Genomic DNA, 19,947 nt, shown 5'->3' with positions numbered 1-19,947 from the left:
TTTACAGTAACTAGACAAAATCATTATTCAAATGACAAAAATGTCACTAATACTTAATGATATGAGTCAAAATGACTAAGACTAGACCAAATCTAAAAAATAGTGGCAAAATGAACGCTGGTATGGGGAGAAACATGTGCTCGTAGGCAACAGAACTCAATCAGCGATGTAATGCGATATCTTCCAAATGGATGGCAACAGCTATTGATTGAAAGCCACCAATGCATGAAGTGGTGAAACAAGATCATGTAGTAATTGTGTTTCAGCCTCCATTTGATGTCTGGTGCCTGTCTGACGTAGGGATCATCTGAGCCAGACTTCAGTATGGAAGTCACATGCTGTAGGTTGAGCCAGGGCTTGGAGGTCTCATTGCCTTGTAGTTCATTTTTTTTATTGCAGAAAAAACAGTATACATACATACAATAAGTATACAAACAGACAATGGTAACATATGCTTGGGGTACAACAAATTACAGACTATACAAAGACCTTAAAAGGAACACACATATTGATTGTTTTACCAGCGTTCTTATTAGAAGACTGTTGAATGGTCTTAATGTACTGCTCAAATTCCTTATAGAAAACACGGAATAGTTTTTTTATTAGTGAATTTACATTTATTAATATTTTGTCATTAGCGCAATTGTTTTTCTGTCACGCCCTGACCTTAGAGATCCTTTTTATGTCTCTATTTTGGTTTGGTCAGGGCGTGAGTAGACGACTAGTTCACATGTACGACAGATATATGAAATAGCATCATAAAATGTTTCTTACTTTTGCTGATCTTTCATCAGAATGTTGGACAAGGGGTCCTTTGTCGGGAACAATCGTTGTTTGGATTTAGAACGGCCTCTTTCCCTCTTGAATTAGCAAGCGCACTAGCCAAGTGGCGCGTATCTCTCCATCGTCAACAAACTCAGAGAACGCAACACGGCAAAACTCCCGAAAAAATGTCAATAATCTGATTAAACTATATTGAAAAAACATACTTTACGATGATATGGTCACATGTATCAAATAAAATCAAAGCCGGAGATAGTAGTCGCCTATAACGGCAGCTAAACAGAAGGCAAATCCAGGTACCTCCTCGCGCTCTCCAGAAAACAGGAAATGGGGGACACGTCATACAAAGAGCTTGTATTCCACTTCAGACCAAGATAAACACTCAATTTCTTCTCTCACCGCCTCTTGACATCCAGGGAAGGTCTATGAAGTGCATGTATACTAATACGTATCATGCCCATTTATAGGCAGGAAGTAGAACAGAGCCTCGATTTCAGACTTTCCACTTCCTGGTCAGGAAGTTTGTGCCAAATGAGTTCTGTTTGACTCACAGATATAATTCAAACGGTTTTAGAAACTAGAGAGTGTTTTCTATCCAATAGTAATAATAATATGCATATTGTACGAGCAAGAATTGAGTACGAGGCCGTTTGAAATGGGCACCTTTTATCTGGCTACTCAATACTGCCCCTGCAGCCCAAACAGGTTAAGAGATATAACAACAGAGACAAAGCAAAACAGCACTCACTTACACATACCTGCGTATATATATATATATATATATATATATACACATATACATATATATATATATATATATATATATATATATATATATATATATACACATATACATACACATACATACATACGCATACATACACACATACATACATACATACATACATACATACATACATACATACATACATACATACACACACACACACATACATACACACCCAAACATACGTACACCATTTTCCTCTCTCCGCTCGGCGCTTCTCTCACCCCATCCCCATCATTGCGTCCCTTAATACATACATTTTAAACAAACTTACAAACAGAAATTAAACAAAAAAGCTCAGTTTAAACCAAGAAGTTAGGTTCCACACATGGAACGTACAGTGTAATTATGAAATACATAGATCACCACCATTCTAAGAGAATCTTGCAGCATAATAGCTGATACCTCAGGTTCTAGGTAATTTAGATAAGGTTCCCATACTTTGTAGAACTGAGCTGTTTTAGAATGCAATGTACATGTCAGATATTCCAGAGGCACCCATTCAAATAGTATCTTATGCCAATCTTTAATAGAAGGAACGTTATCACTAATCCACTGTAAAAGGATGTTTTTCCTCGCTGCGAAGGAAAGGATGTTGTAAAGCCTCCTCTTACCCACAGAAGTAACATGCCTACTAGGAAGACCCAACAGTAAAGAAACTGGGTCCATTTCTAGATCAACCCCTAGGATCTTTTCAATTTCTTGCAGAACACCAGACCAGTATCTTTGTATTTTGGTACATGACCATAAACAAGGTGTTAGGGTGCCTGTATCAGTTTTGCATTTAAGACACTGAGGAGAAGAGGAAGAGGGGCTAAAGGCATGTCAGCGATTTGGGGATATATGCAATCTGTGTATTATTCTTAATTGGATTGCTCTAGTACGATTACATATAGATATTGTTTTTGCATATCTCCAAATGTCCTCCCACCTCTCTTCGTCAATAGTAACAGACAATTCTTTCTCCCACACTTGTTTCACGCTCTGTGTGTCGACAGCAGAAAGGGACCTTAAAGCATCATAAAACAGACTTACAGACATTTTCCTTTGTGGGAAAAAAGCATTCTTTCAATGACAGACATATCAGGGTTACCAATTAAGGTGGTGCTCTTCAGAGGGCCGCCTCTGGGTGAGTGTTTTCTTGTTTGCTTATGGCGGAATACAGCTCATTCAATGCTGTTTTAGTGGCAGCCTCTGACTATGGTGGTATGTAAACGGCTACGAAAAATACAGTTGAAAACTCTCTAGGTAGGTAGTGTGGTCTACAGTTTATCATGAGATACTCTACCTCAGGCGAGCAATAGCTCGAGACTTCCTTAGATATCGTGTACCAGCTGTTATTTACAAAAATACATAGTCCGCCGCACCTTGTCTTACCAGACGCCGCTGTTCTATCCTGCCGGTGCAGCGTATAACCAGACAGCTTTATGTTGATAGTGTTGTCGTTCAGCCACGTATCTGTGAAGCATAAGATATTACAGTTTTGAATGTCCCGTTGGTAGTTTAATCTTCCGCGTAGGTCATCGATTATATTGTCCAAAGATTGAACGTTTGCTAGCAGAATGGAAGGAAGTAGGGGTTTATTCGATCGCCTACAAATTCTCAGAAGGCAGCCCGCCCTCCGGACCCTTTTTCTCCGCCTCCTCTTCAGTCAAATCATGGGAATCTGGGCCTGTTCACGAGAAAGCAGTATATCCTTCGCTTCGGCCTCGTCAGACTCATTAAAGGAAAAAAAGGATTCTGCCAGTCCGTGGTGATTCATCGCAGTCCTGATGTCCAGAAGTTATTTTCGGTCATAAGAGATGGTTAAACGGGTGTCCTGACTCTCTGAGGTCATTAAAGATCCCATGGCACTTATCGTAAGAGTAGGGGTGTTAACCCCGGTGTCCTGGCTAAATTCCCAATCTGGCCCTCAAACCATCATTGTCACCTAATAATCCCCAGTTTACAATTGGCTCATTCATCCCCCTCCTCTCCCCTGTAACTATTCCCCAGGTCGTTGCTGCAAATGAGAATGTGTTCTCAGTCAACTTACCTGGTAAAATAACGGTAAAATAAAATAAAAATAAAATGGTAGCGGCAACATTATGTACAAAATAAGTTAAAAAATAAGTTACAAACAACGCAAATAAACAAACAAAAAAACACAATGGGTTGGTGGCACGTCGGTTCCGGGCCCATAAAACGTCTGCCTTCTTCTCCGACGCCATCTTACTTTTCAGGTCAGTGCTTCTGTCTTCTCCTCTCTCATCTAGCCAGCTGGAATATCTATGGGATGAGACAGCCGTTAACCCATCCCAGATTAACCCACTTAATTAACCCACTATAGCAACCCTATCAGAGAAGCCTTGTAACTAAGCGTGATTGTTAAGTTGGTCGTGGAAAGTGAGGTTGTGGTTATTGATGTACTGTGCACATAAAGTTGATGGAAATGTTAGAGCACGTGCTGCTACATGAATTCATTCGAGGGTATAATTCAATGTATGTAATGGAGAGCAGGATATTTAAGCAATAAGGCCCGAGGGTGTGTGGTATATGGCCAATATACCACGTCTAAGGACTGTTCTTACGCACGACGCATCTCAGAGTGCCTGGATACAGCCATTAGCCGTGGAATATTAGCCATGTACCACAAACCCCTAAGGTGCCTTATTACTATTATAAACTGGTTACTGAAGAAATTAGAGCAGTAAAAACAAATGTTTTGTCATACCCATGGTATACGGTCTCATATACCACGGCTGTCAGCCAATCAGCATTCTTGGCTGGAACCACCCAGTTTATAATGGATGTTACATCACATACGCAAACAGAGGAACAGAGTGTGCTTGTATGGGCCTAACGAGTCGTTAGGCTGATGACATCACCCCTGTGTGTGGGCCTACAGTACACCCAAATTCCAAGACCCACATTCACACTAAGGGTGCTCTGTTGACTGCTCTGTAAACTCTCTCGCCTATAATGATTGGTGTTGTGTGAGGAGAAGACTAGGTTGTTTGCAGTCACCCAGTACACTGAAGACTAGAAACTGTGAGTCTCGTTCCCATATCATATAGTCCTGGCAAGTGAGGGAAAGAGACTGTAGACTCTCCCTCTGTCTCATTCACGCCTCCTGCTCTGTGCCACAGCCATTAGCTGCCTCTGTATGTGTCTGCTGGAGCTGACACAGAACACCAATCAGCCTGCCTGCTGCCAGAGAGCGACGCTGTCTCTCTCTCTCTCATCCCTGCAATTACTCAGCTAATGCAGATTTGTCAAACAAAGTGAACATGTGAGTGTGTGTGGTTCTCCACATTAGAGCTCTATGCCCGTATCCACAAAGCATCTCAGATTAATGCACGTTTTGTCCTCATCAAGCTTTGATTATTTGAATCAAAGCTTGATAGTGCTAGGGCACTAGTGCTAGGGCAAGGGGAAAAACCAAAATGTGCACCCAGGGGACCCCAGGACTGAGTTTGGGAAACTCTGCCCTAGGGTATCAACAGATCACTGAGGATGAAGTCATACTGTAGAATTGTCAGGGTGAAAAGTGTTGTGTCATTCAGAGGGTTCTGGATGAAGTAACCACAGTCAGTTAAGAACAAATTCTTATTTACAATGACAGCCTAGGAACAATGGGTTAACTGCCTTGTTCAGGGGCAGAAAGACAGATTTTTACCTTGTCAGCTCGATCTAGTAACATTTTACTGGCCCAACGCTCTAACTACTAGGCTACCTGCCACCCATAAGACATAAGAGCAGGGCTGCCAGAAAAAGTGTGGCGAGGTGGCATTTGCCACAGCACTTTTCAATCAGGTGTGGCAGCGCCACTCCATTTTTTATTTAGTTTAATAAAATATATTGACGTATAGCGTTAAAAAGAGGGGCAAAGTGTTTTTGTTTTTTTACCAGTTTGCCAGGACTACACAATGCAAACCAGCATAAAGCAAGTTCAGACCTGTGAGATGTATTGTCCAGTCACGTTGGGTTCTCTGTGTCTGCTGTGTACAAGTACAGTACAATGTTGCTGCAGTTTGACAGGGTTTTCATCCTCCCCAAGGCCAGGAGTTTTTTTTAAACCATGTGACCTCATTACAAAAACTCTTGTCCCATCAGAGCCCGTTTTAAACCGTTTTACAACAGATGAATCACGGCATTCTGTCACGATCGTGTGGCGGATTGACGGACCAAAATGCAGCAGTTGGAAAATAAGCCATCTTCTTTTATTTTAAAAGATGACAAACAATAAACACGAAACACTTTAACAAAATAACAAAACGACCGTGAAGCTACAAACGTTGTGCACATACATACAGGCTACAAACGTTCTACATAGACAATTACCCACAACCAATGAGAGCCTATGGCTACCCTAAATAAGGCTCCCAATCAGAGACAACCGAAATCAGCTGTCTCTAATTGGGAACTCATTCAGGTAACCATAGACTCTCCTAGACAACTACACATACATAGACAATACTAGAAACATGTACTCCACACAAACCCATATACTAACACACCCCCTTTACCATAAACAACACCCAAAACCAACAAAACAAAAACATTCCTCATGTCACACCCTGACCTAACTAAAATAATAAAGAAAACCAAGAATACTAAGGCCAGGGCGTGACACATACTGTATAAGGTTCAGAATTTTACCTGGTTAGGTTACCAGTTCAGAATAAATAATTATAATAGCCACACCACTCTGGGACCTGTGGTGCCACTTCTGCATAAGAGGAACTACTCAGATTGAGACAAATTGGTGACTGACTGGGTTCCTTTTATTTCTCCAGATACACTTGATTTATATAATACAGACCATCAGTTAATGCCATTCATCACCTTTAATTTAGACAAAATGGAGATAACTGCAGAAAAATGAAAACATTTGAAACTTACAACAACAAAAAAGAAACCAAATGTATGATTTGATGTAACATAGTGTTTCCTTGAACATTTATATATGAAAGAACATTCCCTGTTATCCACTTTTAGGCTTTGTCAAAAGTTGGGAAGTGAATACTTAGTTTCTGATTGACTTGGGTAATGACCAATGGGGCAGAGTTTTTACCGTCATTGTCAGTGCCGGTGCTGAAGAATGGATAAAGTTTAGCAGGTTTTAAAGCGTAATTGGAGAAAGAATAGATATGAGACCTGTTGTCCACATCATAAAAGGAGACCTGACCCTGTTCATAATCAATATAAATCCCTATCTTCTGGGGCGTCTGATTAAGAGAGAGGAGGACAGGAAGCTTATCAAGAGCTATATACTCATTCTCACCCCTCATCCATAGAGCCAGGTATCCATTGTCAGGGTCCAGAATAGTCATTCCATTCCTGTTGATGGATTCTGCTGCCACTCCTAAAGCCCAGTCAGTCTTTCCTTCCACCTGCACCTCATAGTAGAATCTCCCTGAGGAGAAACCCTCCTTTCCTAGGACATTAACAACCAAATCAAACCTTTGAGGGCTGTCTGTGACATTTTGCCGGAGATCTCCAACTCTCACTTGTTTCCCGTCTTCAGAGACGATGAGGTAGGGATGTGCTGTATCAGGGTCCAGAGTCACATTCACTGCACACTTCTTGATCCTTCCCAACTCAGCAGCAGACAGCCTGTTCTCTTCACTATCGAGTGCTTCCCTCAGCTTGTTCACAGCTCTCCTCATAGGTCCAACACCGGGATCACTGTGAACGCTGACCTCAGACCAGTCGATGGTAGCCGGTGGGGTACACAGGGATGGGAACATCTGGAGAAGGTGGAGGTGGTCTTCAGTGTGGGAGAGCTGCTCCAGCTCATTGTTTCTCTTCTGTAGCTTAGAGATTTCCTGTGATATCTTTAGAATGTGCTCTACAGCCCGGGTTGCTGCTGCTTCCTGGTTCTTCTCAATCTCCTCAATTACTTTTATGTAGGTCTTCTCAACGAGCCTTGCTATTTCAGTCAGAAACAGCACTGTGTCCTCTTTCTCCCTCTCCACATTTTTCTCACTGAGTTTTGCAGCGTGTGCGATCTCCTTTACCTTCTCATGTCGGTCCTGGATCATCAGCTGCATTTCCACCCTCACTTGTTTTACGTCTATCTCTCCACACTCATCCCTTGTGTGGACATAGTGGTTCTTGTCCTTGCAGAATGGATACTGACCCGTTTGGCCGCTTCCACAGGTGTGTCTGTCTTGATTCCTGCTGTACTCATACTCCAGGTCTTCCTCCTCATCATCGATGTCAATATCTTCTTCGAATTCGTCCAGAGTAGCGGTGCATGTCAGGCGCACAGATAACAGCAGGTACAACAGGCTGGCATTCAGGGCCCTCCCTATCCTATTGTTGTTTGGTGACATGGCTGGGAACAAGAAAACACAGTCATGTTTTAGTTTAGTTTAGCTTAGTTTTTGTTCAGTCTATCTAGAATATGAATGCAAAGCCCCATTTAAGAACTGAAACTTTAATGACTGGTATATATCCATGTAGAGATAAAGGCAGCATTGGTTACGTGTATTCTCTGGGGGAAAAACTTTGCTTGGCCCGTGTTGGCTCAGTCTGCCAGTCAATGACGTATGCATCATTAGCCTGGTTAAATTGAAAACATAACAGAGAGGCTAAATCTCAAACTGAACAAATCTTCTAGAAGTGACTTTGTTGAGCTACACAATCAATTTGAGATGTTTTAGGATGATTTGGACAGAGTGCTTGAAAAATGTTTATATACACTCTATATACAGAAGTATGTATATGTATATATGTATAGTATGTATATAGTACCCATTGCTGACAGGTGTATGAAATCGAGCACTCAGCCATGTAATCTCCATGGACAAACATTGGCAGTAGAATGAACTGAAGAGTTCAGTGATTTTCAACGTTGGACCGTCATAGGATGCCTGTAAAGGCAGTCATTGTTGTTCTCCTCCTCAAACGAGGAGGAGCATGGATAGGACCAAGATGCGGATTGAGGGAAATAAGCCATCTTTTAATGAACACAGCAAACAAGACACTACAAAACTACAAAACAACAAATGAGACTAACCTTCAACTGTCCTGTGAGGACACAGGAACAAACACCCACAAAAGCCTACTGCCTATGGCTACCTTAAATCTGGCTCCCAATCAGAGACAAATGAATGACAGCTGTCTCTGATTGAGACCCAATCCAGGCAGCCATAGACATAACTAGACAACCTAACAAACACTATCCCATACACATACAACACCCATGGACTAACCAAACACACACAACATACAATGCCCACCCCAACTCACGCCCTGACCAACTAAACATAATCAAAATAACATAAAAATAGGTCAGGAACGTGACATAACCCCCCCCTCAAGGTGCGTACTCCGAACGCACCACCAAAAGTCTAGGGGAGGGTCTGGGTGGGCATCTGTCCACGGTGGTGGCTCCGGCTCTGGACGCTGTCCCCCCACCACCATAGTCACTCCCCGCTTCCGTATCCCCCACCCAATGACCACCCTCCAACTAAACCCACCTAACTGAATGGGCAGCATCGGGATAAGGGGCAGCATCGGGATAAGGGGCAGCACCGGGATAAGGGGCAGCACCGGGATAAGGGGCAGCACCGGGATAAGGGGCAGCACCGGGATAAGGGGCAGCACCGGGATAAGGGGCAGCACCGGGACAAGGGGCAGCACCGGGACAAGGGGCAGCACCGGGACAAGGGGCAGCACCGGGACAAGGGGCAGCACCGGGACAAGGGGCAGCACCGGGACAAGGGGCAGCACCGAGACAAGGGGCAGCACCGGGACAAGGGGCAGCACCGGGACAAGGGGCAGCACCGGGACAAGGGGCAGCACCGGGACAAGGGGCAGCACCGGGACAAGGGGCAGCACCGGGACAAGGGGCAGCACCGGGACAAGGGGCGGCAGGTCCTGGCTGAGGGACTCCGGCAGGTCCGGGCTGAGGGACTCCGGCAGGTCCGGGCTGAGGGACTCCGGCAGGTCCGGGCTGAGGGACTCCGGCAGGTCCGGGCTGAGGGACTCCGGCAGGTCCGGGCTGAGGGACTCCGGCAGGTCCGGGCTGAGGGACTCCGGCAGGTCCTGGCTGAGGGCACGCACCTCAGGGCGAGAGCGGGGAGAAGGAACAGTGCGTCCAGGGCTCTGGAGACGCACAGGAGGCTTGGTGCGTGGTGCCGGAACTGGAGGCACCGGGCTGGAGACACGCACCATAGGGAGAGTACGTGGAAGAGGAACAGGGCTCTGGAGATGCACTGGAAGCCTGGTGCGTGGTGTAGGCACTGGTGGTACTGAGCTGGGGTGGGAAGGTGGCGCCGGATATACCGGACCGTGAAGGAGGACACGTGCTCTTGAGCACCGAGCCTCCCCAACCCTACCAGGTTGAATGGTCCCCGTAGCCCTGCCAGTGCGGCGAGGTGGAATAGCCCGCACTGGGCTATGCAGGCGAACCGGGGACACCACCTGTAAGGCTGGTGCCATGTACGCCAGCCCGAGGAGACGTACTGGAGACCAGATACGTTGGGCCGGCTTCATGGCACTCGGCTCGATGCCCAACCTAGCCCTCCCAGTGCGGCAAGGTGGAATAGCCCGCACTGGGCTAAGCACGCGTACTGGGGGCACTGTGCGCTTTACCGCATAACACGGTGTCTGACCAGTACGACGCCCTCTTACTCCACGGCAAGCCCGGGGAGTTGGCTCAGGTATCCAACCCGGCTTCACCACACTCCCCTTTAGCCCCCCCCCCCAAGAAATTTTTGGGTGAGCCTCTCAGGCTTCCAGCCGCTCTGCCTTGCTTTTGCCTCATAAAACCTCCTCTCCGCCTTTGCTGCCTCCAGCTCCGCTTTGGGGCGGCGACACTCCTCTGGTTCTGCCCAGGGTCCTTCTCCGTCCAGAATCTCCTCCCAAGTCCATTCCTCTTTTCCCCATTGCTGTAGTTGGTGGTGGGAAGGTGGCGCCGGATATACCGGACCGTGAAGGAGGACACGTGCTCTTGAGCACCGAGCCTCCCCAACCTTACCAGGTTGAATGGACCCCGTAGCCCTGCCAGTGCGGCGAGGTGGAATAGCCCGCACTGGGCTATGCAGGCGAACCGGGGACACCACCTGTAAGGCTGGTGCCATGTACGCCGGCCCGAGGAGACGTACTGGAGGCCAGATACGTTGGGCCGGCTTCATGGCACTCGGCTCGATGCCCAACCTAGCCCTCCCAGTGCGGCAAGGTGGAATAGCCCGCACTGGGCTAAGCACGCGTACTGGGGACACCGTGCGCTTCACCGCATAACACGGTGTCTGACCAGTACGACGCCCTCTTACTCCACGGCAAGCCCGGGGAGTTGGCTCAGGTATCCAACCCGGCTTCGCCACACTCCCCTTTAGCCCCCCCCCCAAGAAATTCTTGGGTGAGCCTCTCGGGCTTCCAGCCTCTCATACGTGCTGCCTCCTCAATCCACCGCTCCTGGGCTGTGGCTGCCTTCTTCACCTCCCGAGAGCGGCGATTCTCTCCAACCCTTCCCCAGGGTCCTTTTCCGTCCATGATCTCCCAAGACCATTCCTCCTGTGTCCAGTGCCTTAGTTCTTTTTCTCTCTCCTCAATCCGCTTGGTCCTGTTGTGGTGGGTGTTTCTGTAAAGGCAGTCATTGTTGTTCTCCTCCTCAAACGAGGAGGAGCATGGATAGGACCAAGATGCGGATTGAGGGAAATAAGCCATCTTTTAATGAACACAGCAAACAAGACACTACAAAACTACAAAACAACAAATGAGACTAACCTTCAACTGTCCTGTGAGGACACAGGAACAAACACCCACAAAAGCCTACTGCCTATGGCTACCTTAAATCTGGCTCCCAATCAGAGACAAATGAATGACAGCTGTCTCTGATTGAGACCCAATCCAGGCAGCCATAGACATAACTAGACAACCTAACAAACACTATCCCATACACATACAACACCCATGGACTAACCAAACACACACAACATACAATGCCCACCCCAACTCACGCCCTGACCAACTAAACATAATCAAAATAACATAAAAATAGGTCAGGAACGTGACAATGCCACTTTTCCAACAAGTCAGTTCGTAAAATTTCTGCCCTGCTAGAGCTTCCCTGGTCAACTGTAAGTGCTGTTATTGTGAAGTGGAAAGGTCTAATAGCAACAACGACTCAGCAGTGAAGTGGTAGGCCACACAAGCTCACAGAATGGGACTGCCGAGTGCTGAAGCACGTACCTAGTAAAAATCGTCTGTCCTCGGTTGCAACAGTCACTAGCGAGTTCCAAACTGCCTCTGGAAGCAACGTCAGCACAATAACTGTTCATCCGGAGATTCATGAAATGGGTTTCCATGGCCGAGCAGCCGCACACAAGCCTAAGATCACCATGCGCACTGCCAAGCGTCGGCTGGAGTGGTGTAAAGCTCGCCGCCATTGGACCATGGAGCAGTGGAAACGTGTTCTCTGGAGGGATGAATCACACTTCATCATCTGGCAGTCAAACAGACTAATCTGGGTTTGGTGGATACCAAGAGAACGCTACCTGCCCGAATATATAGTGCCAACTGTAAAGTTTGGTGGAGGAGGAATAATGGTCTGGGGCTGTTTTTTATGGTCCGGGCTAGGTCACTTAGTTCCAGTGAAGGGAAATGTTAATGCTACAGCATAAAATTATATTCTAGATGATTCTGTCCCTTCCAACTTTGTGGCAACAGTTTGGGGAAGCCATTTCCCGTTTCAGCATGACAATGCCCCCGTGCACAGACTGGCCTGCACAGAGCCCTGACCTCAACCCCTTCGAACACCTTTGGGATGAATTGGAATGCTGACTTCGAGCCAGGCCTAATCGCCCAACATCAGTGCCCGACCTCAATATTGCTCTTGTGGGTGAGTGGAAGCAAGTCCCCGCAGCAATGTTCCAACGTCTAGTGGAAAGCCTTTCCAGAAGAGTGGAGGCTGTTATAGAAGCAAAAGGGGGACCAACTCTATATTAATGCCTATCATTTTGGAATAAGATGTTCGACGAGCAGGTGTCCACATACTTTGGTCATATAGTGTAGGTAACATGACTTACATGGGATTTGTGCCACAAATGCTAAAACTTCAGCATTTGAAAACAGTGCCAGGCCAAGCATGGATTCCTGTCATACCTTGTATCAACACCAAACACATACAAACACTTCTCACTCAGGACGCAAATAATAATTGGGATGCCAGTGACCAAAAAGTTGAATTTATCCTGGGGCATATTACCGTAATTTCTGGACTATTAAGCGCACCTGAATATAAGCCGCACCCACTGAATTTTAAAAAAAAATGTATTTTGTACATAAATAAACCGCACATGTCTATAAGCCGCAGGTGCCTACCAGTACATTGAAACAAATGAACTTTACACAGCCTCTAAACGAAACACGGCTTGTATCAAAAATAAATAGGCTTTTAAACTAAACACGGCTTGTAACAAAAATAAATAGGCTTTTAAACGAAGCACGGCTTGTAACAAAAATAAATAGGCTTTAACGAAACACGGCTTGTAACAAAAAAAATAAAAATAGCATTAAACAGTATACCTACCAAGAAAATCATTGGTCACTATCTTCCTCCTCCTATGCACTGAAACCACTGAAGTCATCTCCTTCGGTGTCGGAGTTGAATAGCCTCAGAATTGCTTCATCTGATGTTGGATCGTTTTCATTGTCGCTCTCGTCACTTTCATCCGGAGGCAAATTCCCCGCTGAGCTCATGCTGCCCTCTTCAACATGCAGCAGTCCAGCCTTTTGAAACCCGTTGATGATAGTGGATTTTTTTGACAATGCTCCACGCTGTCAGGACCCACTGGCAGACTTGACCATAAGTTGCTCTTCGCATGCATACAGTTGAATCACCTCGGCCGTCTGCTCTCTGTGTGTTGACCCAGTCTTCAAGCTCATTTTCTAGTTCGGGCCATCTGCTTTTCTTCCCTCTGAAAGCTTTTGTTGTCTTTTTGCACTGAGTCAGTTCCTCACGCTGCTGTTTCCAACGTCTTATCATCGACTCATTAAGGCCAAGCTCCCGTGCAGCAGCTCTATTTCCTTTTCCAACAGCCAGATCGATCGCCTTCAACTTGAAAGCTGCATCATATGCATTTCTCTGTGTCTTTGCCATGATGAGGGTGACAAAATGACTACCGTAATCAGAATGATGGGAAGTTTGAGCGCGCTCGATTTACGTCACATTATGTGACGGTGCTCAGTTTTTTGGCGGCATGAATCTTGTGAAAGCGGGAAAAATCCATAAATTAGCCACGTCATTGTATAAGCCGCGAGGTTCAAAGCGTGGGATAAAAGTAGCGGCTTATAGTCCGGAAATTACGGTAGTAGGATACTACCATGAAATAACATTTGAACTGTATAATGTATTGTAGATAATCCACAATTTATCTACAAAAGTTTGCAATGTCCAATCTATACATTGCATTTCTATTAAAGCTACAATATGTAACTTTTTAGGCGACACATTGAAATGTGGGACATACCGTAATTTCCGGACTATAAGCCGCTACTTTTTTCCCACGCTATGAACCTTGCGCTTTATACAATGACGAGGCTCATTTATGGATTTTTCCCGCTTTCACAAATTCATGCCGCCAAAAAACTGAGCACCGTCACATAATGTGAAGTAAATCGAGCGCGCTCAAACTTTCCATCATTCTGATTACGGTAGTCATTTTGTCACCCTCATCATGGCAAAGACACGGAGAAATGCATATGATGCAGCTTTCAATTTGAAGGCGATCGATCTGGCTGTTGGAAAAGGAAATAGAGCTGCTGCACGGGAGCTTGGCCTTAATGAGTCGATGATAAGACGTTGGAAACAGCAGCGTGAGAAACTGACTTAGTGCAAAAAGACAACAAAAGCTTTCAGAGGAAAGAAAAGCAGATGGCCCGAACTAGAAAATGAGGCTTGGATGACAAGTGGGGAGAAATCCTTCACTAAAACGGGCCGCATGCGAAGAGCGACTTATGGTCAAGTCTGCCAGTGGGTCCTGACAGCGTGGAGCTGCTGCGTATTGAAGAGGGCAGCATGAGCTCAGCGGGGAATTTGCCTCCGGATGAAAGTGAGGAGAGCAACAATGAAAACGATCCAACATCGGATGAAGCAATTCTGAGGCTATTCAACTCCGACACCAAAGGAGATGACTTCAGTGGTTTCAGTGCACAGGAGGAAGATAGTGACCAAGGACTTTCTTGGTAGGTTACTGTTTACTGCTATTTAAAAAAAAAAAAATGTTACAAGCCTGTTTCGTTAAAGCCTATTTATTTTTGTTACAAGCCGTGTTTCGTTTAAAGGCTGTGTAAAGTTCATTTGTTTCAATGTACCGGTAGGCACCTGCGGCTTATAGACACGTGCGGCTTATTTATGTACAAAATACATTTTTTTTTTTTAATTCAGTGGGTGCGGCTTATATTCAGGTGCGCTTAATAGTCCAGCAATTACGGTACATCTTAAATTCTCATTGAAAGCAAGTCTAAGAAGCAGTAGATATGTTCTATGCTTGCTATTTCTATGCGTCGCGTTCTTAAGTTTTATTTTTGCGTCTTACTTTCAGCTTCAAACAGCTGAAAAGACAATAATTGTTGGTTATGGGAAATATATTTCACAGCGGTTTAGATGGTACAATGATTCTCTACACAATGACTGCTTGTTTTGTCACATAAACTGAAATTAGGCGAACTATTAACATTTTTACAACCAGGAAATAGCAGAGTGATTTCTGCATAGTGCACCTTTAAAGCGTTAAATGTCCCCTTGGTAAATAAACTTGTCCACTCACCTGATTATGTGTTTGCCTCTAGTAGTGTCTCAGTTGGCTCTCTTCTTTCACTTCACTTGAAAGAGGATTACTTTATATCCAGTACCTGGCCAGGATAGTTTCACTTTACTATAATACCCTGACGTCAGTCATACCAGCATAAAATATGTATTTCCTCCTCCTCCCACTTCTTATAAAGAACTATTGCATAACATCAACTTAAAGGAACTCAAGTTAAATATGAACCTAACTCAAGTCGGTGCACATAGCAATGCACATTATATAATTTGGACTTAAAATAACACCCTAAATCATCAAACCACTAGTTCAGTGAACTAAACCACTGACTCCATGGCAGCCCAGTATATAGGACATGAGGCCCTAATGAATCTTTATGGAGAGCCGGAGACAGAGGACTGGGACACATCTCTTTCCATGCAGACACACACACCCTTATTTACCACATGGCTGCCTGGAGTTTGACAGGTCCTATGTGGTTCTTAACAGTTTTATGCATGGATGGAGGCTGAGAGGCTGTCACAGCCTCAGGGGATATCAAGACTCAGGATAAGACCCAGATGCAGACACAGCAAAGGGCAGGTCGAGGACAGGCAGAGGTTCCTAATCCGAGTCAATAAGGGGCAGAACAGCAGGCAGGCTCAGGACAGGCAGAAAGGTTAGAACCAGGGAAGACTAGAAAACAAGAACTTGCAAAATGGCAAACACGCTGGTAAGACCTGACAAAACAAGACAAACTGGCAAGAGACAAACAGAAAACGCAGGTATAAGTACACAGGGGATAATGGGGAAAAATAGGAGACACCTGGTGGGGGGTGGGGACAAGCACAAGACAGGTGAAACAGACCAGGGTGTGACAGGGGATCAGGTTAAGAGACATAAGGTGCAGATTTTTTGGTTCTGAAATCTACAGGAGAGACAGGAAGGACAATGACAGTATTCAGAGTCATATATCTGTAAAGCTTAGAGAGGATCTCATGACAAATGCTGTTGAAGTAATATGGCTACAGGTTCACCTGCCTCACCTAAAGCCTATTATTGTGGGAAGTTGCTATAGACCACCGAGTGCTAACAAACAGTATCTGGATAATACACTGATTGTACAAAACATTAGGAACATGACAGACTGACCAGGTGAAAGCTATGATCCCTTATTGATGTCACCTGTTAAATCCACTTCAGTCAGTGTAGATGAATGGGAAGAGACAGGTTAAAGCCTTAAGACAATTGTGACATGGATTGTGTATGATCAGAACGGGGAAGACAAACGATTGAAGTGCCTTTGAACGCGGTATGGTAGTAGGTCCGAGGCGTACCGGTTTCAGTGTGTCAAAAACTGAAAAGCTGCTGGGTTTTTCACACTCAACAGTTTGTATCAAGAATGGTCCACCACCCAAAGGACATCCAGCCAACTTGACACAACTGTGGAAAGCATTGGAGTCAACATGGGACAGCATCCCTGTGGAACACTTTTGACACCTTGTAGTCCATGCACCGACAAATTAAGGCTGTTCTGAGGGCAAAAGGGGGTGCAATTCAATATTAGGAAGGTGTTTGTAATGTTTTGTACACTCAGTGTGAAATGCTTGATGGTGTATATGATACTAACAGAGGTATAGTTTCTGCCTTAAAATTACATAAAACAATTGACTACATTAGATTTTTGTTCCTACTTTTGTACACAACTGTCTGTTCAAACTAGAGGTCGACCGATTAATCGGAATGGCCGATTTAATTAGGGCCGATTTCAAGTTTTCATAACAATCGTAATTAGCATTTTTGGATGCCGATTATGGCCGATTACATTGCCCTCCACGAGGAGACTGCATGGCAGGCTGACCACCTGTTACGCGAGTGCAGCAAGGAGCCAAGGTAAGTTGCTAGCTAGCATTAATCTTATCTTATAAAAAACTATCAATCTTAAAATAATCACTACTTAACTACACATGCTTGATGATATTACTAGCTTGTCCTGCGTTGCATATAATCAATGCAGTGCCTGTTAATTTATCTTTGAATCACAGCCTACTTCGCCAAACGGGTGATGATTTAACAAGCGCATTCGCGAAAAAAGCACTGTCGTTGCACCAATGTGTACCTAACCATAAACATCAATGCCTTTCTTAAAATCAATACACAAGTTAAAAAAATTAAACCTGCATATTTAGTTAATATTGCCTGCGAACATGAATTTCTTTTAACTAGGGAAATTGTGTCACTTCTCTTGCGTTCTGTGCAAGCAGAGTCAGGGTATATGCAGCAGTTTTGGCCGCCTGGTTCGTTGCTAACTGTGTGAAGACCATTTCTTCCTAATGTAATGGATGTGAAATGGCTAGCTAGTTAGCGGGTACGCGCTACTAGCATTTCAATCAGTTACGTCACTTGCTCTGAAACCTACAAGTAGTGTTCCCCCTTGCTCTGCAAGAGCCGCGGCCTTTGTGGAGCGATGGGTAACGACCGTGCTTCGTGGGCGACCGTTGTTGATGTGTGCAGAGGGTCCCAGGTTTGCGCCCGTGTCGGGGCGAGGGAACGACGTAAAGTTATACTGTTACATTGATGCTGTTGACCTGGATCACTGGTTGCTGCGGAAAAGGAGGAGGTTGAAAGGGGGGTGAGTGTAACGGATGTGAAATGGCTAGCTAGTTAGCGGGTACGCGCTACTAGCGTTTCAATCAGTTACGTCACTTGCTCTGAAACCTACAAGTAGTGTTCCCCCTTGCTCTGCAAGAGCCGCGGCTTTTGTGGAGCGATGGGTAACGACGCTTCGTGGGTGACTGTTGTTGATGTGTGCAGAGGGTCCCTGGTTCGCGCCCGTGTTGGGGCGAGGGGACGGTTTAAAGTTATACTGTTACACTAACAAAGACCGTAATTCATTTGCCAGAACTTTACATAATTATGACATAACATTGAAGGTTATGCAATGTAACAGCAATATTTAGACTTAGGGTTGCCGCCCGTTCGATGAAATATGGAACGGTTCCGTATTTCACTGAAAGAATAAACGTTTTGTTTTCGAAATGATAGTTTCCGTATTTGAATATATTAATGACCTAAGGCTCGAATTTCTGTGTTTATTATATTCTAATTAAGTCTATTATTTATTATCTATTATTATCTCGCTACCAGGAGACAGGCCAGTACATCAGGAGACGTGGAGGAGGCCGTAGGAGGGCAACAACCCAGCAGCAGGACCGCTACCTCCGCCTTTGTGCAAGGAGGAGCACTGCCAGAGCCCTGCAAAATGACCTCCAGCAGGCCACAAATGTGCATGTGTCTGCTCAATCGGTCAGAAACAGACTCCATGAGGGTGGTATGAGGGCCCGACGTCCACAGGTGGGGGTTGTGCTTACAGCCCAACACAGTGCAGGGCGTTTGGCATTTGCCAGAGAACACCAAGATTCGCAAATTAGTATTGGATAGAAAACACTCTGAAGTTTCTAAAACTGTTTGAATGATGTCTGTGAGTATAACATAACTCATATAGCAGGCAAAAACCTGAGAAATTCAACCAGGAAGTGGAAAATCTTAGGTTTGTAGGTTTTCAACTAATCGCCTATCGAATACACCGTGGGATATGGATCAGTTTGCACTTCCTACGGCTTCCACTAGATGTCAACAGTCTAAATAACCTTGTCTGATGCTTCTAATGTGATGTGGGGCCGAAGGAGAGGGGAATGAGTAATGTCTGCCATGAGCTGACCATGCTCTGACCATGCGCGTTCACATGAGAGGAAGCTCTGTTCCATCGCACTTCTGAAGACAATGGAATTCTCCGGTTGGAACGTTATTGAAGATTTATGTTAAAAACATCCTAAAGATTGATTCAATACATCGTTTGACATGTTTCTACTGACTGTTACGGAACTTTTTTACATTTCGTCTGCTTTTAGTGAACGCGCTTTGTGACTTTGGATTTGTTTACCAAACACGCTAACAAAAGTAGCTATTTGAACATAAATGATGGACATTACCGAACAAAACAAACATTTCTTGTGGAAGTGGGAGTCCTGGGAGTGCATTCCGACGAAGATCAGCAAAGGTAAGTGAAGATTTATATTGACTCCACAATTTGGCGGGAAATTGTATGGCTTCCTTTTGTGGCTGAACGCTGTTCTCAGATTATTGAATATTGTGCTTTTGCCGTAAAGCTTTTTTGAAATCTGACACAGCGGTTGCATTAAAAACAAGTGTATCTTTAATTCTATGTAAAACATGTATCTTTCATCAAAGTTTATGATGAGTATTTTTGTTATTTGATGTGGCTCTCTGCAATTTCTCCAGATATTTTGGAGGCATTTCTGAACATGGTGCCAATGTAAACTGAGGTTTTTGGATATAAATATGAACTTTATCGAACAAAACATAAATGTATTGTGTAACATGAAGTCCTATGAGTGTCATCTGATGAAGGTCATCAAAGGTTAATGATTCATTTTATCTCTATTTCTGCTTTTTGTGACTCCTATCTTTGGCTGGAAAAATGGCTGTGTTTTTCTGTGATTTTGACCTAACATAATCGTTTGTGGTTCTTTCGCTGTAAAGCCTTTTTGAAATCGGACACTGTGGTGGGATTAACAAGAAGTGTGGTGTGAAATTATGTGAAATACTTGTATGCTT

At 44.7% G+C, this 19,947-nt stretch overlaps 2 protein-coding genes across 12 annotated transcripts in view; one reads left to right on the top strand and one right to left on the bottom strand.

Annotated features, from left to right (window-relative positions):
- bicd1a (bicaudal D homolog 1a) overlaps nt 1-19,947 on the top strand; it is an 88,905-nt gene that overhangs the window by 11,275 nt on the left and 57,683 nt on the right. The window lies entirely within an intron of this gene.
- Nucleotides 6,329-15,423, bottom strand: LOC129866821 (pyrin-like). The gene is made up of 2 exons (XM_055939750.1): nt 15,334-15,423; nt 6,329-7,892 (listed from the first exon to the last, which is right to left on the bottom strand). The coding sequence occupies exon 2, from the start codon at nt 7,888-7,890 to the stop codon at nt 6,547-6,549; it is 1,344 nt and encodes a 447-aa protein (XP_055795725.1). The 5' UTR covers nt 7,891-7,892; nt 15,334-15,423; the 3' UTR covers nt 6,329-6,546.

This window comes from Salvelinus fontinalis, chromosome 12, assembly GCF_029448725.1.
Source record: "Salvelinus fontinalis isolate EN_2023a chromosome 12, ASM2944872v1, whole genome shotgun sequence".
Lineage (NCBI taxonomy): Eukaryota > Metazoa > Chordata > Actinopteri > Salmoniformes > Salmonidae > Salvelinus > Salvelinus fontinalis.
This window is presented reverse-complemented; position numbering and strand designations above follow the sequence as displayed.

What these genes read in the sequence shown, in the direction of transcription:
- LOC129866821 (XM_055939750.1), bottom strand. Translation starts at nt 7,890, where the DNA reads ATGTCACCAAACAACAATAGGATAGGGAGGGCCCTGAATGCCAGCCTG.